This window comes from Lemur catta, chromosome 1 (assembly GCF_020740605.2).
Source record: "Lemur catta isolate mLemCat1 chromosome 1, mLemCat1.pri, whole genome shotgun sequence".
Lineage (NCBI taxonomy): Eukaryota > Metazoa > Chordata > Mammalia > Primates > Lemuridae > Lemur > Lemur catta.
In genome coordinates this window covers 48,578,899-48,605,401 of record NC_059128.1, presented here as the reverse complement: position 1 = coordinate 48,605,401, position 26,503 = coordinate 48,578,899, and the positions used below count along the sequence as shown (strand labels likewise).

The 26,503-nt window shown below is 34.7% G+C and overlaps 2 protein-coding genes across 2 annotated transcripts in view; one reads left to right on the top strand and one right to left on the bottom strand.

The window, feature by feature from the left end:
* Positions 1-18,441, top strand: part of FANCM (FA complementation group M) — a 59,126-nt gene extending 40,685 nt beyond the window's left edge. The window contains exons 15-23 of the mRNA XM_045567893.1: positions 2,773-2,867; positions 2,987-3,055; positions 5,837-5,965; positions 7,018-7,174; positions 9,215-9,321; positions 10,046-10,606; positions 15,002-15,374; positions 16,880-17,171; positions 18,163-18,441. Coding sequence (XP_045423849.1) covers positions 2,773-2,867; positions 2,987-3,055; positions 5,837-5,965; positions 7,018-7,174; positions 9,215-9,321; positions 10,046-10,606; positions 15,002-15,374; positions 16,880-17,171; positions 18,163-18,301 — 1,922 coding nt within the window. The 3' untranslated portion in view covers positions 18,302-18,441. The remainder of the gene's footprint in view (positions 1-2,772; positions 2,868-2,986; positions 3,056-5,836; positions 5,966-7,017; positions 7,175-9,214; positions 9,322-10,045; positions 10,607-15,001; positions 15,375-16,879; positions 17,172-18,162) is intronic.
* The window catches only part of MIS18BP1 (MIS18 binding protein 1), a 70,965-nt gene continuing 46,091 nt past the window's right edge, over positions 1,630-26,503 (bottom strand). Inside the window, exon 17 of the transcript XR_006739121.1 lies at positions 1,630-1,871. The gene's annotated coding sequence lies outside the window, so the exon portion shown is untranslated. The remainder of the gene's footprint in view (positions 1,872-26,503) is intronic.

Here is a 26,503-nt window from a genome sequence, read left to right as displayed (position 1 = left end):
CCTTCTAGCATGGTAGTTAACTACTAATCATGAGCCATATAATTATGAGCACATATATATATATTGGGAAATTATTTATTAGTGAATTTTTTTAGGATTTTTTATTCCACCTAATTCAAAGAGAGAATTTAAAGTCATTTGCCGTGTTATACATATAAAAATATTTCATTAAAATAGCACTAAAGCAGTTAAAAAGAAAGTCTCCTGGAATGAGTTGGTTACTATAGCTGAGTCCTGCATTTAACTCCGGCTTACTTAGAAGGTAATGAAGAAACAAAAACTAGTTGATTTATATAGTGCTTATCTGCAGAAATGAATCATTCAAGTTTATCTGTCTAGGCAGATGTTTTTATTAATAGAGCATAAAGAGAAATTTACTGGGTGGGTTTGTATTAGTTATCTATTGCTGTTTAATAAATTACTCCAAAAAACCGAGTGGCTTAAAATAAACATTTATCTCACAGTTTCTGTAGGTCAGGAATTTGAAAGTTGCTTAGCTGAGTGGTTCTGGCTTAGGATTTCAACTGGGATTGTGGTCATCTGAAGGCTTGACTGGCATGGAAAATCTGCTTCCAAGATGGCGTGTTCAAAAGGGGTTGGGGAGAGATTAAAGGTACATTAGAATCGCTAGTCCATGGCCATTCTGAAATCCAGCAGAGCCAAGATTGGAAGTTTCTTCATTAGGACTCAAAGCCTAGGAATAATTCTCCATGATTCTTGGGTGCTTGGTCCTTTTCATAACAGGCAGCATCTTTGAATTTTCTTAACTTGCTTTCTGTTGTAAAAATTTGTGGTTTCCAAGGCTTCTTTTCAATTTTTAGTGTCTCTGTCCTTTTCAGTTGCAACTATATGCATTTTTTCCAATATAATTCTCATAAATCTTTTTGGGTCTCTTGTGAATCTTATTGGTGTTCATTCCATTAACACTATCCATGCTCACAAATTTTTGGAAGAAAAGCTCTTCTCTACCTTGAGCTTCTGCTGAGATGTCTAGAGGCAGTTCCTGAAGATTGTTAGAAGGTCTGTGAATATTTTCCTAGCAGTCCTCTGGATTTGATCTTTGCTTAGAAGATTTCTTAATTTTAGCATTGTTTGCCACCTGGAGAGGCTGGGAATTTTCAAAATCAGCAAGTCCCAATTGTTTCCTGTTTAATAGTCCTTTCTTTATTTCTCTCCTTTGCCTTTTACTCCAACAGTAAAAAGCAACAGGTGGTATCTTAAAATATTTTGTCTAGAAGTCTCCTTAGCTAGATTGCCTCATTTACTAGGTACATTTTATGGTTTTCATGTTAACTGCAATGTTGCTAAACTTTTTGGTACTACATAAAGAATTTCCTTTCCTCCAATTTCCAGTAGGATTTTCCTTACTTTTCTTTAAGGCTGTATCCATTGCCTCCTCAATGGCCTTATTGTTCCTACAATTTCTTTGAGGCTCTTCAAGCCTTCATTAAAACTCTCCTGAAAGTCCTTTCGTCTTCTGCCCACTATCTTGTTCCAAAGCTACTTTCTCAGCTTAAGTTAGGGCAACTCCTTATTTCTAGGTACCGAAATCTGTGTTATTTACCTATTGCTTCATAACAAAGTACCCGCAAAACTTAATGACTTAAAATAATAAACATTTATTATCTCAAGTTTTCTGTGGGTGAGGAGTTCAAGTATGGCTTAGTTGAATGGTTCTGGCTTAGGATATTTCATGAGGTTGCAGTCAAGACATTGGCCAGGGCTGCATTTATCTGAAAGCTTGAATAGGTTTGGAGGATCTGCTTTTAAGATGGCTCATATCACTGTTGGTAGGAGGCCTTGGATTCTTGCCATGTGGACCTCTCCATAGGTTGCTTGCTACGTACTTAGAACATAGCATCTGGCTTCTCCTAGTGCAAGCAATAAAAGAGAGCAAGGTTGAGGCCACAATGCTTTTTATGACCTAAACTGATAAATAATACACTTTCACTTCCATTATATTCTCTTGTCAGAATCAAGTCACTAAGTCTAGGCCACACTCAAGGGAAGAGGAACTATGATTCACTTGTCAAAGAGGAGTATCAAAGAATTTGTGAACATATAACTGCCACAGGGCTTTTATGGAAGGTTTCATGAAAGCACAAAAAGGTGTCTTCTATTAAAACTTTATGAAAGTACAGAAATAGAACTTTGGTTAAGAACCTGAAAATGTGAAGCATTTGATTCATCCATGAGGATTTTGTTTTTAATATTCCTCCACCCCCTGAATGTGTAGTTCTAGTTACAGTATTTTGTTGAATATCTTACCGATTTTTATTTCATGCTTGTATACAAACACACATATACATATCTACCCATACATAAAAAAAGAATCTTTTCATATATTCTTTTATAGCCTGCATTTTCATGCTTTAACTCCTTCAAATAGGAAGAGAGTAAGACACAAAGGACAGAAAAAATACAGTAGATTTTAGAGGCAAATTCTAGGTTCATTGACTAATAAAATTATTTTTCTACCTTTTTCTGCCCTCATTTCAGTTAATTTATAAACTTGAACCTCATTCAAATATGTGTTTACTAGCAAAAGCTATTATCTTATTTTCCTCACTGGCACTTTTATTTTTTTTTAATCTCTTCCCATGCTGATTTTTCAGCCAAACTTATTTCTGAACAACTATCTTTTTGGAAAGTGAATAAATGTTGAGATTGCCAGAAATAATTCTTATTGTAGCCATTAATAAAATAGATTGTTATCATTGGATAAACTTAAATCTATTGACCAGATTCATTATTTTTTAAAATAAATTATAGATGAACAATTACTAACAAGTAATGAAAGTGACGATGATGAGATTTTTCGAAGAAAAAATAAAAAAGCAAAAGAAAATGTTTTCAAATCCCCTGAGGTAAGTCATTCAGTAATTACAATAATGTAATCATATAAAAGGCAATTCTTTTTCATTCTCTGTCTTGAGCTTCTGCTGAGACTTTTGTTACTTTTTACTTTATCTATTTATTTACCTAGGATCAGAAAAATAGTGAAGTTGATTCTCCACTTCATGCTGTCAAAAAGCGCAGGGTTCCTATAAACAGAGTAAGTAAATGACAGATAATGCATAGTAATCCAAATTCCTTTGGAATAAGTATTATAAGAGATACATGTGTATAAATACATGTATTTAATCTTACAAGTATATGGTTAACAGAAAAATTGATATTATGTCCTATGTGATTAGAATTTCTATCTTCTGTTTTCAGAGATACAGTCACTCTAAGCACAATAAATGTAAATATTGGATAATTTTAGACTCCCTTAAAACCATCCTACCTTTGTTGGTACACTTCAGCAATTCAGCAAACATTCATTAAATAGCTACTATGTGTCTACTGTATAAGATGCTGAGGATACTATAAAGAAAATATCCTGATGCTGTCTTTTTTTTTTGAGACAGAGTCTCGCTTTGTTGCCCGGGCTAGAGTGAGTGCCGTGGCATCTGCCTAGCTCACAGCAACCTCAAACTCCTGGGCTTAAACGATCCTACTGCCTCAGCCTCCCGAGTAGCTGGGACTACAGGCATGTGCCACCATGCCCGGCTAATTTTTTGTATATATATATTTTAGTTGGCCAGATAATTTCTTTCTCTTTTTTAGTAGAGACGGGGTCTTGCTCTTGCTCAGGCTGGTCTCGAACTCCTGAGCTCAAACAATCCACCTGCCTCGGCCTCCCAGAGTGCTAGGATTACAGGCGTGAGCCACCGCGCCCGGCCCTGATGCTGTCTTAAATCACCTATAGTCTAATAGAAGAGACAGATAAACAGATAATTTCAGTATAATATTTTAAATTGAGTGATACGAAAAGTTAATTCCTTAGCCTAGATCTTGGGAGCTCTGGCAAGCTTGAAGATAATACCTTAGTTAAATCTTAAAGTGTATGTGGCAGTTAGGCAAAAGAAGGGAGAAGGGAAAGCATTAACAAATGAACAGCTTAAAGAATGACTCAAAGGTGAGAAACACTGTCTCTATTTTAGATTGTAAAGACAAAAGAGTTCCAGGAAGTAAAATTGGAGAAAAACTTGGGTCAGTTTTTGGAAGTCTTTCATTTGATTACTGAATGGGTTTGAAAGAAGAAAAGGAAGGAGTCCAAGATGACCCTGTGGTTTGGGGATTGGGCTGTTTGGCAAGTGTGTCACAAATTTAGAGAAGACAAGAAAGAGATGGTGATTCCATGTTGAACATGTTTGAGTTTGAGGTTCTTGTGGAATAGTAAAGTGACAGTGTCTGGCAGGCATTGATGGCTGTGAATCTGAAGTTTGGGTAGGTGTGCAGGTCTTAAGGCTAATAATATTCATTTGTCCTCAGCTTATGGCTGACAGCTAAATTTGGAGATGAGCAAATCTGGTATGTTTTAATTCTCTAATACAATCTAGGATAATTTGTGCAAAATTACAGATGCTCCTTGACATAACAATAGACTAACATCCTGATAAATGTATTATAAATTGAAAATATCATAAGTTGAAAATGCATTTAATATACCTAACCTACCAAACATCATAGCTTAGCCTAGCTTAGCCTAGACTACTGTAAATGTACTCGGAACACTTACATTAGCCCAGTTAGGCAAAATCATCTAACACAAAACCTATTTTATAATAAATTGTTGAACATCACATGTAATTTATTGAATACTGTACTATAAGTGAAAAACAGAATCATTGTATGGATACTTAAAGTACAGTTTCTACTGAATACATATTGCTTTTGCACCGTTGTAGTCAAAAAATCATAAGCCAAACCATTGTTAGTCAGAGACTGTATAATTAAAAATGCAACCAGTTCATATTAACTTTGTATACTCATAAAACTTCACTAGAAAAATTGCTTTAATTTGCTACCTTAACTAGAACCTCTGATTGACTTATCAGAGGTAAATTAAAATATCAGTGTTGATGATCAATCTGTTTCAGACTAAAATTATTCCTGTTGATTTGAAATTATTTTGATAAACTTTTGCTTCTTTTGATCGGTTTTATATTCTGTAAGACATATAATGGTAGGCCTCATAGTAAAAATTTATTATTATATTGGTTTCTTGGTTTGAAAAGATTCCTGTATGTTTGGACTGATGTTTACAGCCAAATTTATAGACTTAATTATATTTTGTGAAGCCCTTGAGGATCTTCTGAAGAAAACACTGTTAAATTAAATATATAAATTTTCATCAAGTATTTTTGATGTAATACTAAATTGAATGAATGGCTATACTAGTATTACTTATATTACCTAATTTATTATTTTAGCATTTAGATTACCTAAATTACTAGTTTTTAAATTCTTTTTTTTTTTTTTTTTTTTTTTTGAGACAGAGTCTCACTCTGTTGCCCTGGCTAGAGTGCCCTGGCGTCATCCTAGCTCACAGCAACCTCAAACTCCTGGGCTCAAGCGATCCTTCTGCCTCATCCTCCCAAGTAGCTGGGACTACAGGCATGTACCACCATGCCCGGCTAATTTTTTCTATATATTTTTTGTTGTCCAGCTAATTTCTTTCTATTTTTTTTAGTGGAGACGGGGGTCTTGCTCTTGCTAAGGCTGGTCTCGAACTCCTGAGCTCAAAGAATCCACCCGCTTCAGCCTCCCAGAGTGCTAGGATTACAGGCGTGAGCCACTGCTCCTGGCTGCTAAATTCTTAAGTAGTATGTTTTTATAAGATGACTCTGAGTTGTGAGAGCAATTTCATTTGTCTAAGAAGAAAATATTGGGCCAAATATTTTAAAAGAAAAAATGAAAATAAACGCGCCAACCTTTGAGAAATATACTAAGATAAAATAATCTAACTATTTTTTTCTTATGCAAGAATCTTTTTGAATTATTATAGTTAGAATTATCATCTAGTGATGAGAGTGAGAATTTTTACAAACCATATCCACAATTAGAAGACTCCAGAGGTTGTAACAAGAATGCCAGAAGGGGCAGCAAAATCCAAAAGAGACAGAGTCATCTAAAGGTAATCTTTCTTAGTTTCTTCATTTTATATATATACATATATATCTTATTAATAAAGATCATTATTAATATCTTGTTTTCAGGTTTTCATATCAAAGTAGATTTCTCTATGCATTTTCTTTACAGAAAAAAAAACCCTCAATTTTTAAAAGTATTTTGATATCAATATAGTGTTTTTTGTTTTTTTTTTAAGGGTTGGGATCTTATTCTGTCACCCAGGCTTGAGTGCAGTGGTATCATAGCTCACTGCCTGCTCAAACACTTCAGCTCCAGTGATCCTCCCACCTCAGCCTCCCAAGTGACTGGGACTACAAGCATGTGCCACCACCCCCAGCTAATTTTTGAATTGTTTTTAAGAAATGGGGTCTCACTATGTTGCCCAGGCTATACTCACCTGGCCTCAAGTGATCTTCCTGCCTCGACCTCCCAAAGTACTGGGATTACAAGTGTGAGCCATTGCAACTGGCCCGTAATTTAGTTATTTTTACTCTCATGAAAATCTGAAAGTGTAGTATTTTTGTTTCTCTGTGTTTTGATACTTTTATCTTACAGTGTTGTGTGATTTTGAATGACTAGATGAAAAAACTTATGTATTGAGAATTTATGGATCAAATTGAAGAAAGTATAGATACAGAAATACAAGTGTTAGAATAATTGCTTTTACAATCATTGTATTGTTTTTCTCATCCCTGTGCAATATTCAAATACTTGGAAAAGTGTTCTCAGTGCTTTTGCCTTCTGATTAGTTCTTTTGTGGTGTGGAATTTTTCCTGACAAAAACCAATTAGCCAGAAGACTCAGGAGACTTTATGCTTATTAAGAAACATTCAGAAGCTGACACGCTGACTTGTACTTTATTTTACTCATAACAGAATTATTAGGGGAAATTTTGAAATAGGTATGCTACTTTATCATTTCTTCTTGGAATTTTCTATTTTTATTATTTTTTATTTTAAAAGCATTGACAAGGTATTCATTTTCCAGAACTATTTCCAATCATGAAATAAAATGATTTTTCTCAGAGATATCTTCATGTTTTCTAATTTGGCTTAGCATGTAGCTCGGAGGTTTTTAGATGATGAAGCAGAACTTTCTGAAGAAGATGCAGAATGTGTTTCATCAGATGAAAATGATGAGTCAGAAAATGAACAAGATTCTTCATTACTTGATTTCTTAAATGATAAGACTCAACTTTCACAGGCTATAAATGGTAAATGTTATAATGATGCTTTAAATTTTTTTCAATGTTTTTATTGTGGTTATATTTAAATATCTTAAGTTTTCAAAGAAATTAGACTTTAAAGGGAATTAAATTTACCATGTGCAAAATATTTATTTGGTCATTTTTATTCAAATTCTATAATACTGGCTTTATTTTAGACTTGGTAATTTATAGGCTTCTGCAAATTTGAATATTTCTCTCCAGATTGACCTGGGTGGTTTAAATATCAAATATTCATTTAACAAGTGTTTAGTGCCTACTAAGTGCCTATATAAGGCACTTGAGAAAGATATATCAGTCAACAAAATAGACAAAAATGTCTCTTTATGAAGCTTACATTTGAACGGAAGGAGACAGACAATACTTATAATAATGAAATTATTTGTATATTGTAAGATGAAAAAGTTACAGAAAAAAATGGAACAAATTGAACAAGAAAAGGATTTGTAGTGCCTCGGTGGGGTTGAGGGTATAAATAGTGGACAAGTTGCAATTATAATTAAAGTCATTAGGAATAGGCCACATTGAGAATGTGACATTTGATCAAACACTAGAGGAAGAGGTCTTTAGTGATGCGGATTGTTAAACTAAGACACAAAGATAAATTTTTTAAATTTGCCAAATAGGGGAGATCTGCTTGAACAGATCTTATATACAATAATTTAGAGCAGATGATTCAGATTGGCTATAACAGAAGTGAGAAACACCCTGATTGGCTCTTCAGTATTCTGATCTTTCACAGATCTCACCATTTATTATGCTCTTGCAATCTCTGATGTTATTTAAAACAGCAAAGTTTCCCAAAGTTCATGACTTGAAAGAAAAAAAGGGTTTAAAGATAAAGTTCTCAATACTATATCCTTGATAACTGATATGATTTGCATGATAAGGTTTTATGCCCTAGATGTTCATTAACAGAAGTGGCTTTTGCAGATTTACAATATAATCTGGTGGAAGAATTTTGATACAAAGACAATAGCCAGTGCAAAGGCTCTGAGGCAGGAGTGCGTCTGGCCTGTTCCAGCAACAGCATTGTGACTGGAATGAGTGAGAAAGGAAGTAGGAGGAAGTGAAATAGTGAGCAGCTAGATCATGATCTGACATATTTTAGTAGAATTTCACTAGCATCTGTGTTGATAATGGCCTATGGGGGAACAAAAGTAGAAGGAGACAAGTTAGGAGGCTGTTGCACTAATCCAATCAAAGAATGATGGTGGCTTCTACCAAGATGTAGCACTGAGGAGGGTGAGAAGGATTGGATTCTGGATACATAAAGCTGACAGGATTTTCCGATGGATTAGAAAGACAAAGAAGAGTCAGTGGGCTTGAGCAACAGGAAGGATGTAGTTGCTGTTATCTGATACTTGCTTTGGATGGAGAGTGGAAAGATCTGAAACTCCATTTTAGACACAGTGCATTTGAAATATGTATGATTTCAAAGGTTTTTAAAAAATACCTTGAAATTCATATATCTTTTGTATTTATGTATCATTTCTTTTTTTTGTCCCCTCCTCCCCTCTATGTATCATTTCTTAAGTACCCTTCACTATAACTTTTAAAAATGATAGGCATAAATAAAAACTGTCATGTTTCCTGATTTTTGCTTAACTGAAAATTATGAAACATACTATTGGCTATGGCTTTTAATGTTTTTAGTTCATGTTTTCTTTTCTGCCTGGATTTCTTGTGTGTTTTTGAATACTTCTGTAAATCAGGTATAGTCCTAAGGTCTTTATATACCTTTATTTTTAATGGAAAGGCACTGTCCTAATCATCATTTTTTCAGAATAGAGAGATAGCTAAGGCAGAGAGCTTAAATAAATTATCTATGGTTACCCAACTAGATGATATGATTTCAAAGGCAAAACTCCTAACTTTGCATTTTTGAATAATTGCTTTTAGACATCTTTCAATATATATTATCTTTTGTGTTTAAATCATGTATAAATGGCTGAAGGAAAATACTTTGCTGGTTTTCATTTTAATAATTTTGCCATTTTATTTTAAATTCTTATTATCATTATACAGATTCTGAAATGAGAGCTATTTACATGAAATCTGTGCGTAGTCCATTGATGAGCACTAAGTACAAAATAATCCATAAGAAACATGGCAACATAAACATTTTCTCACAGGTATGAACTATAGAAGTATAATGAAGACTTTCCTAGTGGTGATATTGAAATATGTTCCTATCAATGAAGCCTCCATTTTGTTTCTAAAACTGGACTATCAGCGCTATTTGGGATAATTTCTGCTCAAAGTCAGGAAGGTGGACTAAATGAATCCCCAAGATCCCTTTTAGTCCTAATTTGATCAAATTATCCTTTCTTTAATTTGAGCTAACTAAAATATAACTATGAAATTTTCAATTAGAATGTTTAAAGGAAGTGAATAGAATTTCACCATCTAGTTATTTTTTAAATTTTCATACACTCATATTTCTCTTTAATTTTTTTCATAAAAATGTTATAGTCTAAAACTTAGATTATATTTCATTTATAAATAACAAATTCATATTAGTACTGTTTGTTTATAAATTGGCATGTTCAGCTTGGTAATATGTACTCTGTATTTCAATTGTGCTTATTATATAGCATTTATAATTTATCATCTTTTATTATTGTTTACTTTCCTGGCTACCTGCACTAGATTATAAATTTCTAGGGGGTAAATCATCCATTTTCTTTATCCCTTAACTTTCCATTTTCCTCCATAAAGAATGTACTCAGTATATATTAGTTGAATAAGTAACTAAATTAATAAAGTAAATGAAATAAATATTAATGAAGATCTCATGTGCTTAAAAGTATATGTTAAATACCTATTTGATTATTTAAAATTTTTGTGTTATTGTAGATTCCTGAGCAAGATGAAACCTATTTAGAAGATAGTTTTTGTGTTGATGGAGAGTCTTGCAAAAGCCAATCAAGTGAAGAAGAAGTTTGTGTGGATTTTAACTTAATAAATGAAGATTGCTTTGCAAATGGGAGTAAAAAATATAAAACCCGACGTGCAGTAATGCTAAAACAAATGATGAAACAAAATTGTGCATGTTCAAAAAAGAAATTTTCCAGAATTATTTTACCAGATGATTCAAGTGAGGAGGAAAACAATGTAAATGGTGAAAGAAAATCCAATATTGTGGTTAACCCAAGCACTATCAACAAGAACAAACAACAGGACCATTGCTTGAATTTAGTAACTTCTGGGTCTTCATTGCAATCCGGAGTCCATTCTAATCCAATAGCTAATCAATCAGCAAAGCAGAGACAACAGACATCACTTAATTTAAAGGATATAATTTCTGAAGTCTCGGACTTCAAACCTCAGAGCCATAATAAAATTGAATCCACCTCACCACCATTCACTTCTGTTGATTCACAGAAAGTCTATAAAAAATTTCCAATTCCATTGAAGGTATGGATCAAATAAAAGAAAAAAAGCCTTTTTAGGTTTACCAAAAGTTTTTCTTTTTAATTTCTTCTTTTGTGTGTTTTGTATTAAATAACTATGTCAAAGAAAAATTAGCAAAATTTTAAGAAAATGTCTTCAGCAAGGAAACAGTACACTAAATTATATATGCAATTCATAGGATACTTAGGTTTATGTATTGTTTTCTTAGTACTCTATAAAGAAATGATAGTTTTATTAAAAAGATATAGGAAAATAGGGCTTTCTACAAGGTGAAATAAATGATGTTTTCAGAACTGGTTCCCAGATTAACTTTTCTTCTCTCCAAAGGATTTCAAGTGTGTAACTCTATTAGGGAAAGGAGTTTGGGTATACTATCTGGTTTTCTTCCTTAAAGTTTCTTTCCAGAGTGACTGCTAAGTATTCCAGTTTTACCTTCTCCTTTTCCTACTATTTTTGAAAGAATCACTGAAACCATTTTCATTTTTAAAGAGTTTATAGTTATGGTAATTTTACTAAATAGGGGTTAATTAAAGTCATGGTAATAGGAACCTCTAACTGTAAATAATGATTCATTTCTTTGATTATCTAAGGAGACTGAAACATAGACTTTTAAAAAACTAATTTTTAAATTGACAAAAATTATATTTATCATGTCAACATGTTTTGACATATGTATACATTGTAGAATGGCTAGATTGAACTAATTAACAGAGGCACCAAAAATAAGTTATCTTTTTTTTCCTGGTGAAAATACTTAAAATCTACTCTCTCAGTTTTTGTTTTTTTTTTTCCTTTTCTTTGAGGCAAAGTCTCACTCTGTTGCCTTGGGCAGAGTGCAGTGGCATCATCATAGCTCACTGCAACCTCAAGAAGCTCCTGTCTCAAGTGATCCTCCTGCCTCAGCTTCTGGAGTAGCTGGGACTTCAGGTGCACAACACCACACCTGGCTAATTTTTTCTATTTTTCGTAGAGACAGAGTCTCAGTCTTGCTCAGGCTAGTCTCAAACTTCTGACCTCAAGGGATCCACCCTCCTCGGCCTCCCAGTGCTAGGATTACAGGTGTGAGCCACTGTACCCAGCTATTTTCTCAGTGCTTTTCAAGAATACAGTACCTATTGCTGGGCTTGGTGGCTCACTCCTGTAATCCTAGCATTCTGGGAGTCTAAGGCAGGAGGATTGCTAGAGGCCAGGAGTAAAAGACCAGCCTAAGAAACATAGTGAGACCCTATCTTTACAAAAAATAAAAAATAAGCCAGGTGTCAGTCGCACACACCTATAGTCCTAGCTACTTGAGAGGCTGAGGCTGGGGGATCACTTGAGCCCAGGAGTTTGAGATTGCGGTGAGCTATGATGATACCGGTGCATTTTAACCCAGGGAACAGAATGAGAGTCTGCCTCAAAAAAAAAATATATATATACATATTGTTATTAACTATAGTCACCATGTTATACATCTGATCTCTCAAAATTACTCTTCTTATCTAACTGAATTTTTTTATTCTTTGACCAACATCTCCCCAACACCCTTGGCCCCCACCTCCAGCCTCTGCTAATCACCATTCTACTCTCTGCTTCTATTTCTTTTATTCCCAGTATGTTTCACTCCATTCTGCCTTAGCAACATGCTCCACAGTGTCCACATAATTGTCCTCAAATTGGTGTTTCCAATTCTAAATTGTACTTTGCTTTTCTTCTACAGTTATTTCTTGAAGGCATAATTAGGATAAAATTGACTAGATTAAATTTTTAAAGTAGATTGGGGGGAAAAAAATCCTTAATTTCTCTGAGCTTCAATATCCTTATCTATAGTATAAAGATAGTAATCCCAAAGAGCAGATTATATGTACAATATTTTAAATAAAATTTTCATTTTTAATTATAATTGACATAAATAACACATATATTTATGGGGTACATACTGATGTGTCTACATATTATGTATAGGGATCAGTTCAGGGTAATTAGCATATCTGTCATCTTAAACATTTATCATTTCTTTGTGTTGGGAGCATTCAACATCCTCTTTTCAGCAATTTGAAACAATAACAATATATTATTCACTGTAGTTATCCAACTGTGGTATAGCATACTGGAACTTACCCTCCTATCTAGCTGTAATTTTGTATCCTTTAACAAATTTCTTCTCTAAACCCTTCTTCTCCCTACCTTTTCCAGCCTCTAGTAGCCTCTATTTTACTTTTACAAATTTCTTCTCTAAACCCTTCTTCTCCCTACCTTTTCCAGCCTCTAGTAGCCTCTATTTTACTTTTTACTTCTATTTTTTAGCATCCACATATGAGTGAGAACATGTGGTGTTTAACTTTCTGTTCTTGGCTTATGTCACTTAACATAATGTCCTCTAGTTCCATCCATGTTGCCAGGAATGACAGGATTTCATTCTTTTTATGGCTGAATAGAATTCCATTGTGTGTGTGTGTGTATTACATTTTCTTTATTCATCTATTGGATTCCTACATTGATTCCATATCTTTGCTATTGTGGATAATGTTGCAGGAAACAGGGTGCAAATGTCTCTTCAATATACTGATTTCCTTTCCTTTGGATAAATTCCTAGTAATGGGATTGCTGGATCATATGGTAGTTCTGTTTGTAGTTTTTTGAAGACCTTCCATGCTTTCTCCATAGTGGCTGTTTACATTCCTGGTTTACATTCCTAACAACAGTGTATAAGAGTTCACTTTTCTCTGCATCCCTACTAGCATTTGGTAATTTTTATGTTTTTTGTTTTTTTTTAATTTATTTTTTTTTTTAGAGACGGGGTCTTGCTGTGTTGTTGAGGCTAGAGTGCAGTGGCCCAATCATAGCTCACTGCAGCCTTGAACTCCTGGCCTCAAGCTATCCTCCTGCCTTAGCCTCCCAGGTAGCTAAGACTACCCACACCCCACACCCAGCTAATTATTTTATTTTTTGTAGAGTTTGGGTCTCCCTGTGTTGCCCCAGTTGGCCTCAAACTCCTGGCCTCAAGCAGTCTTCCTGCCTGGGCCTCCTAAAGTGCTGTGATTACAGGTGTGAGTACCACACCTGGCCAGATACATTCATATTTCTAATCTTCGTTAGATAAACAGCAGCATACAACACATACTTTTTTCCACCTTGCTGTTTCACTGAAAAAATATATCCTAAGGGTTTACTCTATAGTAACATATAGATATATATTCCTCATTACTTTGTATAACTGTGTACTCCTTCATTGTATGATTAGGTAATAATTTATTCAACAGTTCCCATATTGATGCATATTTTGGTTGTTTCTAATCTTTCATTCTTATAAACAGTCTGATTTATAAGACAAATAGCCATGTGCATGTTTTCTCTTGTTTCGCCAGTGTAGCTTTGGGATGAATTCCTTGAAGTATTTTTGCTGTAAAAGGTAAATGCACATGTAATGTTGCCATAAAGTGCTAACTTCTCCATAGGTGGTGTACCATTTTTTATTACTGTCAGACTGTAGAACTGATTCCTCCAGAGTCTCATCAACAGAGAATGTTGTCAATCTAGTGAGAAATGGTATTTCCATATAGTTTCAAATTTATATTTTTCTTATAGCAATGTTGAAAACATCTTACTGTTTTATACATTCATTCATATGGCATTTCTTTTCTGAGAGCACTTTAAATTGTTTGAGGTTTTTGTGGACCACACAGGTATTGTGTATTCTTGCTACAAACCCACATGAGGGTTGGAGGGCTAGTTTGTAGATACCAATTCTAAGAGGATTTTTTCCCCCCATGCTGGTGCCTCTGTCAAAAGAGGAGCTCATGTTCAAAAGGATCTAGCAGATACTTTGCAAAGGAAGCCTGTTTTTCTTCTGGCTTAATTAACTTCCAGGAGTCTCACTTTTACTCTGTTTTTTATCTTGGTACATTCCTTACTTTTTTGTCAGCCCAGGTATGTATTTTTAAATATTTTTAAAAAACATGTTATTTAGCAGGTTTAGTTGCTTTCTTCTAGAGATACATTCTGGTTATCCAATCTCCCAATTATTTTCCAATTATCTTGTTAATTTCCTTATTCTTTGAGATGAAGTCTAATCTGCTTTTAAGGTTGTTATTTAACCTTCCATTCATTTGTTTTTTTCTCTGAGCTAAAAATTATGATTTTCCTTTTTGCATTTATTCCCTTTCCTCTTCATTTTTAGGCTTTCTCCTATTTCTTCACATCCTTCTATTCTTAGCTTTTGTTTTTAATTATAGCTTTACAACATTTTTTGAGTTTTAAGAGTGGTGGCTTGTTTGTTCCTTTACTTATTGTCACATTGGTTATATTGAAGAAAGAGTAAAGAACATTATCAGTAAGGAGGATCAACTTCAGTGTGAGAAGTTTATGGTGCTAATATATATTTAATCTGATTGTGATCAGTGTTTTCTACTTTTTCAGGTTGGTGTTCTGGAGGATTCTAGCACTTCAGGAACATACTGTTCCAATTCAAGACCGTATTTGTCTGGGACATATACTTCTCTTAGACTACCACAGAAAGGAAAAAGAACCTGTATTCTTGTAGATAGTCATGAAATCACTTCTGGTTTAGAAGTAATTTCTTCCCTAAGAGCGATTCATGGATTACAAGTAGAGGTTTGTCCTCTTAATGGCTGTGATTACATTGTGAGTAACCGCATGGTGGTGGAAAGGAGGTCTCAATCTGAGATGTTAAATAGTGTCAGTAAGAACAAGCTCATCGAACAGATCCAGCACCTGCGGAGCATGTTTGAAAGAATATGTGTGATTGTGGAAAAGGACAGAGAAAAATCAGGTTTGTATTTTAAAATATCTTTGTTTATAAGACTGTACAGGAACTTGACTAGTTATTCTACTGGCAGAATGTGGGAAACTCTTAAAATATAAGTACCTGATTAATGAATGTCATTTCATATTTTCATAATGTCATGATTTTTTTCATTAGTCATTACATTTAAATGCAGCTTCTGAGAATTGAAGCGTAAGAAATTGAAAACAAGTGAACCAAACATAAGACTTTCAGGAACCCAGAAAGGATGAGGGCCTTGACTAAAACAGCAATGGAAAAGAGAAGTAGGATTCAGGAGATGTTTAAGAGCCAGGATTAGCAGGAGTTGGTGGGAGGAGTTGAGAATCACTCTGAGTTAACCAACCTCTTGGTTACTGGGCAATTAGGTGTTAGGTATTCAATTATGAATATAAGAGAAGCAGCAGATTTGAGGGGCCAAGGGAGCTCAGTTCTGAACATGTGGAGTTCTCAATGGGTCACTGAAGTGGGTGCATAGGATGCATTTGGAAATGCAGGATTGAAGCTTCAGTTAGGGAATTTCTGTGGTAATTATTCAATTGTGTGGGGAGCCCTCAAGAACAGTGAAAAGATCATGAGATGTGGAATCAGAAGATGCACTGATTTCTGCTTTCTCAGTAGCTTTGTGACATTGCATGGACAAATCACTCCCTCTGAGGCATTGATAATATACTTGTCCTACCCATCTTGTGATATTATGAGGATTAAGTGAAATCATGTAGGTGAAAGCCATTATGGAAGAATTGAAGAATTATACATAAAATAGAATAGTATAGTTTGGGTAAAACACTGTTTTGGAAATTGGGCAACTTTTTCATCTTTATGCTATCATTGGTGAATCACGTGGCCTTATATAGCTCACTTTAAATTTCAGTAACCCAATTTTTTTTCTTTTTAATTTGAAAAGCAAGGGATAAAGGAAACAGATTTGGAATAGAGAGGAAAGTAACATGCCAAAAGTTATGGAGAAGTATCTTGTGGGGAGGCATAATGGGGAGTGTCAATAAAAGGATGTAAGTAGAATATGGAAGAGAAAATGAACAGGAAAAGTAGGGGTGTAAATTAATTGGCAAGATGACATTAAAATGGGTATGAAGGGTATCTGTTGAGTTACTCATTGGAATAAATATGTAATTTTATATCAGTTAAACCAATACTTAATGAGCCCTTCATCAGTGCTAGAATGAAAAATTATAAAGATGAGTAATATTGTCTTGGCCTTCAGGAATGAATTATCTAAGAATATAAGCTTTCCCTTTCCTATTCACCTTTCCTATGTTGATTCCAGTTCAACGCATTCTTAGTTCTATTATATCTCTCAGATATTTGAGAATCACTTTAAAACTATAGCTCTAGGGTTTCTCATTAGCAGAATATGACACTAGTTTGCTCAATGGCATAGATCTTGGGATTTTAATAACATAAGGTATATTAATGATTCTACTTAATGCTAGTGGCTAATGTTTGCATTTTCCTAAATATGAAATATTTAGGAGACACATCAAGGATATTTAGGAGAACAAAGAGTTATGACAGCCTGCTGACTACCTTAATTGGTGCTGGAATCCGAATTCTTTTCAGTTCCTGCCAAGAAGAAACTGCAGATTTGCTAAAGGAATTGTCTTTAGTGGAACAAAGAAAGAATGTTGGTATTCATGTTCCAACAGTGGTGAATAGTAGTAAATGTGAGGCACTTCTGTTTTATTTAAGTATTCCAAATATAAGTTATGTAACCGCATTAAATATGTGTCACCAGTTTTCATCTGTGAAAAAGATGGCTAACAGGTATGTCTGTTTTAATAATAGTTTTAAATGATTACCTTTTAAAGATTCTTAAAAGCATTTAATAGAATTTTAATATTTAAAAAAAATTAAGAGGTATGTGCTTGTTAGATTATTGTATTCAGTAAAGATAGTTTTTGCCTTGCCAGTATGTATCAGTTACTGTATGAAGCTGAGGGACATTAATAAGGAAAAAAAAGAAAAAGAAAAAAGGTATAGGAGCATTGCCTTCAAGGAGCTTAGAGCCATATGAGGAGATAGACAATAAAAGCATTTACATTTGACCTTTCATTCTAACATTTCTGGGCTGTTCGGTTCTGGAACTAGAAGAATGTTCAAGCTGAGAATTTTACTAGTCTTGATCATTATATTGCCTGAAGATGGAGATTTTAGAACACAGGTTCATTTTAATTAAAGGCCCACATAAGATGTTGTATTAGCTCAGGCTTCTATAACAAAATACCATAAACTAGGTGCTTTATATACAACAGAAATTTATTTCTCACAGTTTTGGACGCTGTAAGTCTGAGATCAGGGTGCCAGCATGATTAGGTTCTGGCAATGGTCTTCTACTTTTTTTGCAGACTGCTGACTTCCCATTGTATCCTCACATGGCAGAAACAGAGCTAGCTAGCTTCCTGGCCTCTTATTGTAAGAGCGCTGAGGGGTCCATCCTTATGACCTAATTACCTCCCAAAGACCCCATCTCAAAATACATTAGGATTAGAGTTTCAACATAGGAATTTTGGGGGGACATAAACATTTGATTCATTGCATATGTTAAAATCATTGTCATTACAGATGATTTTAAATAAAGGAAACAAGTACATTTTTGTTTTGTTTAAACTAATGCTAAAATATCAACTAGATGTATAATGCTTAGGAAGAGATGATTTGTGTTTGGTATTAAGGCTATTGTGTTTGGTATTAAGATATTAAATTTTATAAAAGTCAGAAGTTCTAGTGTAATGATTTTATCTAATTTATTTTTCAGCTCACCTGAAGAAATCTCCATGTATGCACAAGTAACTCATCAAAAGGCTGAGGAGATCTATAGATATATTCACTATGTATTTGACATACAAATGTTACCAAATGATATTAACCAAAGTAGACTGAAGTCTGATGCATGATTAGACTACTCAAGATGCGGTCGTGAAAGAACTTTCACAATACTAAATGCACTTCAATAATCATTGCTGTGGTTTGTGATTATCAGTTTAAAATTTGTAAATAAGAGAATATTTCCTTATCACTTAAAGATATTAGTTTACATTGTGTCCATTTTTATTTATATAGATTATAGAAATTATTTAAAAAGAAAACCTGATGTTCTATAATTATTTTGACTAGATTATGACACCATTTTTTTATTGAATAAAACAAGGCTTATTAAAGGTATTCCTGAGAATAGTTTAAGAAAGTAAAAGCTGAGTTAGAGAAGTATTTTGGAATTTTTCCCAAGATTAAAGTATGTAGTGTTGTTATTAGCATAGTAAGGTTGATGTGTCTCTGACTGCTGTCAATGTCGTCATAAACAGTTTTCCTATAGATGAACTATAACATCTAGAATATTTTATTATTTATTTATTTTAGACAGAGTCTCGCTTTGTTGCCCAGGCTAGAGTGAGTGCCGTGGTGTCAGCCTAGCTCACAGCAACCTCAAACTCCTGGGCTTAAGGGATCCTACTGCCTCAGCCTCCCGAGTAGCTGGGACTACAGGCATGCGCCACCATGCCCAGCTAATTTTTTTTTTATATATATATATATTTTTAGTTGGCCAGAGAATTTCTTTCTATTTTTAGTAGAGACGGGGTCTCGCTCTTGCTCAGGCTGGTCTCGAACTCCTGACCTTGAACGATCCACCCGCCTCGGCCTCCCAGAGTGCTAGGATTACAGGCGTGAGCCACCGCGCCCAGCCTAGAATATTTTAGATGTACTTAATCCATACTGGGTAAGGTGTAGGTGGTGGGAGTGCTGTGAGGTAAGTGACCTGTAATTAGGAAAGTAGAAAATTTAACTGAGTGTGTTTATCGTACCAAAAGTGTTTCAGTCTAGTACAGTCAAATCCTATTAATATGAACTCCAAGTTACACTACCTTTTGTTGTTGTTGTTGTCAAAGTATATTCAAAGAAGAAGTATATTGGCCTGGACTTGGAAAATTTCTTTTTAGCATAAATTATTGAATGTAGACCCATTTTATCAACCTATTATATTGTCTGTGATGCTATTAAGATGGCTTCATGTGTACATGTATGAGGCTCTGTCTTCTAGTCAGTCTAATACTAAAGCAAAATTTAATTATGGGCACCCCCCCCCCCACTTAGCATCCTTTATTCTCTGGGTGCCTTATTTATTTATTTATTTTTTCTGTTACATTGTGGGTAGTTGAATTAACCTCACAGCAGAGTGCTTTCCTCACCTTAGACCTGGCGGGACTTCAGAACTTATCTAATTCAAATTGATTTTCTCTTTCTTTTCTTATTAGATGATAAAAGTCCCAGAAACAAGTGATTTATTCAAGGTTAGACTGGCAAATCTAGAACCACAACCCAGGAACTAGATATATTAATAGTTATCTTTACTGTATTGATAAAAGGGGACAAAAAAAAGTTAAGTTACTCTAATTGTGAACACAGCTCCTTTAAGGTAGTATAAACTTTAAACTCTTCTGAAAGCAGCTGACCTCATATATTTGCTGTTCAATAATTCTCTCAAAACCAGAGAGAGAAGCACTATAATTTATTGGCTGGTGTGTAGTTACCAGTTTATTACCACTCAGATCCAAATTCACCCTTCAGTATCCATTCTGCAAAAATAACTGGACTCTGAGCATTTCTCCTTTAGCAGTGAGTACAATGCTAAGCTTTGTCAGGAGGAAAGGGGCCTCTCTTCCTGGTTCCACTGTGCTGCTGCTTGATGCTTCATGTTCCTGCTACATGGTCTGTCAGTGGTGTGTGGATGGGGCCATCTGGTGGTACTCTGCCCCAGCTGCATGCCAGAAGCATGCAGTCCTTCAAACTCACATTGACGTGGGCTGGCCGATCTACTTGTAGCACCTCTCACATGCTCAGACTCCCTTTGTGTGTCCGCCCATCAGACAAAAATATAACATAAATTAATGTGGTGTGAAGGACATAACTTAGAGGATTTCATTTATGTTTGCTGTGTGGTGACCTCTCTCTATCCACATTTAAGCTTGCAATAGCCTACTCCCTTACTTTCATTGGTCGCCCTTAACTATTAATATTAACCCTATTGATTGTCAATCCATCTTTATTCTAGTCCTTGAGTCCTTAAAGTCTTTTCTACTTTTAAGTCTCCTCTGGAGGTTACTTACCTTAAACTTTATTATTAGCTTATCTTATGACCTGATAGTAAGAAATGGGACTAACCAAGTACCTGGCAGTGAGATACCTTAGAATAGAATAGACACCGGGAATATGGGCAGGAGGGGTCAGAATTATGGTTTGAGTCAACTCTATGCCATTTCCAAATTACCTTTTTGTTTTTTGTTAAGGGAATTAACCACCTTCTTAACTCCTAAAACACTACCCATTAACTTTAAGCAGTATATTGTCAACTTAAGCTCTACAACAGCACTTTTTAGGGCCACTCTAAAATAATGCTTTCTTTTGTTCCATCCTACATCTACCAAAGTTCTTTGTGGTAGAAATAATTATGGTAGTTTAAATATGAATGATCTTAGTCCAATTACACTATTCTATTTGTTTTTGTTTTTAATTTTATTTTTAATTATGGGTACATAATAGCTATATATATTTATATATAAATATATATATAGGGTACATGCGATGTTTGATACAGGCATACAATGTGTAACAATCAAATCTGGGTAATGGGTATCCATCACCTCAAGCATTTGTTATTTCTTTGTGTTAGGAACATTCTAATTCCAGTTTTAGTTATTTTTAAAGTATACTATAACTTACTGTTGATTATAGTTACTTTGTTGTGCTATCTAATATTACTCATTCTATCTAACTGTATTTCTGGACCCATTAACCATCCCCACCCATGTAATCTCCCACCTACTACCCTTCCCAGCCTTCGGTAACCAACATTCTACTCTCTATGATATCAATTATTTTAATATTTAGCTCCCACATATGAGTAAGAACATGTGAAATTTATCTTTCAGTGCTTGACTTTTCACTTAATGTTCTACAGTTCCATCCATGTTGTTGCAACTGAAAGGATTTCATTCCTTTTTATTGCTGAATAATATCCCGTTGTGTATATGTACTACATTTTCTTTATCCATTCATCCATTGATGGACACTTAGATTGATTCCAAATCTTGCCTCTTGTGAATAGTGCTGAAGTAAACATGGGATTCAGCTATCTTCCAATATACTGATTTGCTTTCTTTTATAAAGTAGTATAGCTGGGTCATATGGTAGTTCTACTTTTAGTTTTTTGAGGAACCTCCACAGAGGTTGCACTAATTTACATTCCCAAAAGTGTAAGAGGGTTTCCCTTTCACTACATCCTTACCAACATTCCTTATTGCCTGTTTTTTTGATGAAAGTCATTTTAATTGGGGTGAGATAATATCTCATTGTAGTTCTGATTTGCATTTCCCTGATGACTAATGATAGTAAGCATTTTTTCATATACCTGTCGGCCATTTGTATGTCTTCTTTGAGAAATGTCTATTCAGACTGCCCATTTTTTTAATCAGATTATTTCATTTTTTTCCTATTGAGTAGCTCCTTTATATATTCTAGAGCTCCTTATATTTTCTAGTTATTAATTCCTTGTCAGATGGGTAGATTGCAAATATTTTCTCCCATTCTATGGGTTGTCTCTTCACTTTGATTATTTCCTTTGCTATGCAGAAGTGCTTTAGCTTGATGTGATCCTATTTATCTAATTTTGCTTTGGGTGCCTGTGCTTTTGGGGTATTACTCAAGAAATCATTGCCCAGAATAATGTCCTGGAGCATCTCCCCAATGTTTTCTTTTAGTAATTTCATAGTTTCCGGTCTTAGATTTAAGTCTGTAATCCATTTTGATTTAATTTTTATATATGGCAAGAGATAAGGACCTAGTTTCATTCTTCTGCATATGGATATCCAGCACTCCCATCACCATTCACTGAAGAGACTATCCTTCCCCCATTGCATGTTCTTGACACCTTTGTCAAAAATAAGTGCACTATGGATGTGTATGTTTATTTCTGGATTCTCTATTTTGTTCCACTGGTCTATGTGTCTGTTTTTATGTGACTACCATTTCTATGAAGAATGTTATTGGTATTCTGATAGGGATTGCATTGAGTCTGTAGATTGCTTTGGGTAGTATGGACATCTTTACAATTTGATTCTTCAAAACCATAAGCATGGACTATCTTTCCTTTTTTGGTGTCGTCTTCAATTTTTTTCATTGATGTTTTATAGTTTTCATGGTAGAGATCTTTCACTTTTTTTGGTTAAGTTTATTTCTAAGTATTTTATTTTATTTGTAGCTATTGTAAATGAGATTACTTTCTTGGTTTCTTTTTCAAGTTGTTTGCTTGTTGGCAGATAGAAATGCCACCAATTGTTGTATGTTGATTTTGTATCCTGCAACTATATTGAGTTTATGAATTCTAATAGTTTTTGGATAGAGTCTTTAGGTTTCCCTAGATATAAAAATCATATCTTCTGCAAACAAGGATAATTTGACTTCTTTCTTTCCAATTTGGATATCTTTTTCCTTTTGTTTGATTGTTCTAGCTAGAACTTCTAGTACTATATTGAGTAACAGTGGTGAAAGTGGGCATTCTTGTCTTTCTTCCAGATCTTAGAGGAAATGTTTTCAGATTTTCCCCATTCAGTATATTAGCTGTGGGTCTGTCATATATGGCTTTTATCATGTCGAGGTATATTTCTTCTATGCCAATTTTTTGAGAATTTTTATGATGAAGGGATGTTGAATTTTATCTAATGCTTTTTCAGCATCAATTGAAATGATCATATGGTTTTTGTCAAAAGATTTGTGTATATTGAACCATCCTTGCATCCCTGGGATGAATCACACTTGATCTTGATAAATAATCTTTTTAATGTGTTGCTGAATTCCATTTACTAGTATTTTGTTGAGGAATTTTGCATCTATGTTCATCAGAGACATTTGCCTATAATTTTCTTTTTTTGTTGTGTCTTTGTCTGGTTTTGGTATCAGGGTGATACAGACCTTATAGAATGAGTTCAGGAGTATTCCCTCCTCCTCAATTGTTTTAGAATAGTTTAAGATTGGTGTTAGTTCTTCTTTGAATGTTTGGTAGCATTCAGTAGTGAAACCATTGGGTCCAAGGTTTTTCCTTAATGGCAGATTTTATTACTGCTTCTATATCATTACTTGATATTGGTTTATTCCGGTTTTGGATTTCTTCCCCTTTCAATCTTGGTAGGTTGTATGTGTGTCTAGGAATTTAATCATTTCCTCCAATTTATTGGCATATAATTGCTCATAGTAGTCTCTAATGATCCTTTCTACTTATGCAGTATCAGTTGTAATGTCTCCTTTTTCATCTCTGATTTTATTTGGGTCTTCTCTCCTTGTCTTAGTCTGGCTAAAGGTGTGTCAATTTTGTTTATCTTTTCAAAAACCAACTTTTTGTTTTGTTAATCTTTTGTATTTTTTGGTTTCATTTATTTCTGCTCTGGATCTTTAGTATTTCTTTTCTTCTAATTTTGGCTTTGGTTTGTTCTTGTTTTTCTAGTTTTTTGCGATGCATAATTAGGTTGTTTATTTGCAGCTTTTCTAGTTTTTTGGTGTAGGCACTTATTGTTATAAACTCTCTTCTTAGCACTACTTTTGCTGTATCCCATAGGTTTTTTATGTTCTATATTCATTTGTTTTGGGAAATTTTTAAATTTCCTTCCTAATCTCTTCATTGATCTACTAGTCGTTCAGGAGCTTATTGCTTTATTTCCATGTGTTTGTATAGTTTCCAATGTTCCTCTTGTTATTGATTTCTAGTTTTATTCCATTGTAGTTAGAAAAAATACTTGATATGATTTCAATTTTTAAAGACTTGTTTTGTGACTTAACATATGGTTTGTCCTTGAGAATAATCCATGAGCTGAGATAGAACATGTTTTATCCAGGTATTGGATGAAACCTTCTTTAAATATGTATTAGGTCCATTTAGTCTATAGTGTAGATTAAGTCCAATGTTTATTTGTTCATTTTCTGTCTGGATGATCTGTCCAATGCTGAAAAGGTCTCCAACTATTATTACTGTATTGGCATCTAGCTCTCTCTTTAGGTCTGACAACATTTGCTTTGTATGTCTGGGTGCTACAGTGTTGGGTGCACAAATATTTAGAATTGTTTTATCCTCCTTCTGAATTTTCCCCTTTATCATCATATAATGACCTTGTCTCTTTTTACAGTTTTTGTCTTGAAATTTGTTTTATGTGATAAAAATATAGCTGCTCCTCCTCTTTTTGGTTTCCATTTGCATGGAATATGTTTTTCCATTCCTTTATTTTCAGTCTATGTGTCTTTGTAGGTGAAGTGTGTCTTTTGCAGAAAACACATAGTTGGCTCTTGTTTTTTATCCATTCAGCCACTCTGGTTTTTAATTGGAGTTTAATCCATTCACATTCAATGTTGTTATTTATAGATAGGTTAAGGACTTATTACTGCCAAGTTATTATTTCATTTTTGGTTGTTTTGTGATCCTTTCTTCCTTCCTTCCTTCCCTTCCCTTTTCCTTCCTTCCTCTTCTTTCGTTTCCCCTCCCCTTTCCTTCCTTTCCCTCCCCTCCGCTCCCCTCACTTCCATCCTTGTTTTTGATAGGGTTGTCTATTAGGCATCCTACTCAAGATATAAGTGGTTTATACACTACAATTATAGCAAGAGAACATTCTGTATTTTTATAGTTACTGTTACCAGTGAGTTTTATACTTTCAGATGATTTTTTATTGTTCCTTAACGTCCTTTTCTTTCATATTGAAGAACTCCTTTTAGTTTTGGCTGGGCATGGTGGCACATGCCTGTTGTTGTAGCATTTCTTGTAGGAGAGGTCTTGTGTTGATCAAATTCCTCAGCTTTTGTTTGTGTGGGAAAGTCTTTATTTCTCCTTCATGTTTGAAGCATATTTTTGCAGGATATAATATTCTAGGATTAAGGTTTTTTTCCTCCAGCACTTTGTATATGTCATGCTATTCTCTCCTAGCTTGTATGGTTTCCACTGAGAAGTCTGCTGCCAGACATATTGAAGCTCCTTTGTTATTTTTGTCTCGTCTTCCTTAGGACATTTTCATTAGCTGTGACCTTTGGGAGCTTGATTATTAAATGCTTTGAGGTAGTTTTGTTTGTGTAAATCTGCTTGGTGTTCTATGACCTTGTACCTGAATACTGATATCTTTCCCGAGTTTTGGAAAGTTCTTTGTTATTATTTCTTCAAATAGACTTTCTACCTCAATCTCTCTCTCTCTCCCTCCTCTTTTAAGCCCAGTTAACTCTTAGAACTGCCCTTTTGAGGCTATTTTCTAGATTTTGTAGACGTGCTTCTTCCTTTTTTTCTCTTCTATGTCAGCAGTCAGACAGGCTATCTGATTGTCTTCAAATAGCCTGTCTTCAAAATAAGACCGGGAATCAGGAACACTTCAGGAGTCTCCTTGGCACTTAATCTTAACTGTGGCTGAGCTGGTACCCAAGTTGCAAGACAAAGTTCTTTATATTCTTCCGTTTCCTTTCCCTAAGTAGAAGAAGACTACCCCTGAGCTGCACTGCCTGGAGTTGGGGTGGAGTGGCACAGGAAATTGCTTGGCCCCTGGAGGGATGATTGTTGGATGGTTCTATTTGGCCATCTTGCTCTGCCCACCTATTCGTTTTTTTTTTTTTTGGAGACAGAGTCTCTCGCTCCATCACTGGGGCTGGAGTGCCATGGCGTCAGCCTAGCTCATAGCAACCTCAAACTCCTGGGCTCAAGTGATCCTCCTGTCTCAGCCTCCTGAGTAGCTGGGACTATAGGTGCCTACCACCACACCCAGCTAATTTTTTCTACTTTTAGTAGAGATGGGGTCTTGCTCTTGCTCAGGCTGGTCTCGAACTCCTGAGCTCAAGCTATCCTCCCACCTTGGCCTCACAGAGTGCTAGGATTACAGGCATGAGCCACCATGCCCAGCTGGTTATTACCGACTAAATTCTTTATTTTTTTGTTTTGTTTTAAAGAAACAGGGTTTCACTATGTTGCCCAGGCTGTAGTGCAGTGGCTATTCACAGGTGCAATTATAGGGCACTACAGACTTGAACTCCTGGGCTCAAGCTATCTTCCTGCTCAGCCTCTTGATTAGCTGGGACTGCAGGCACAT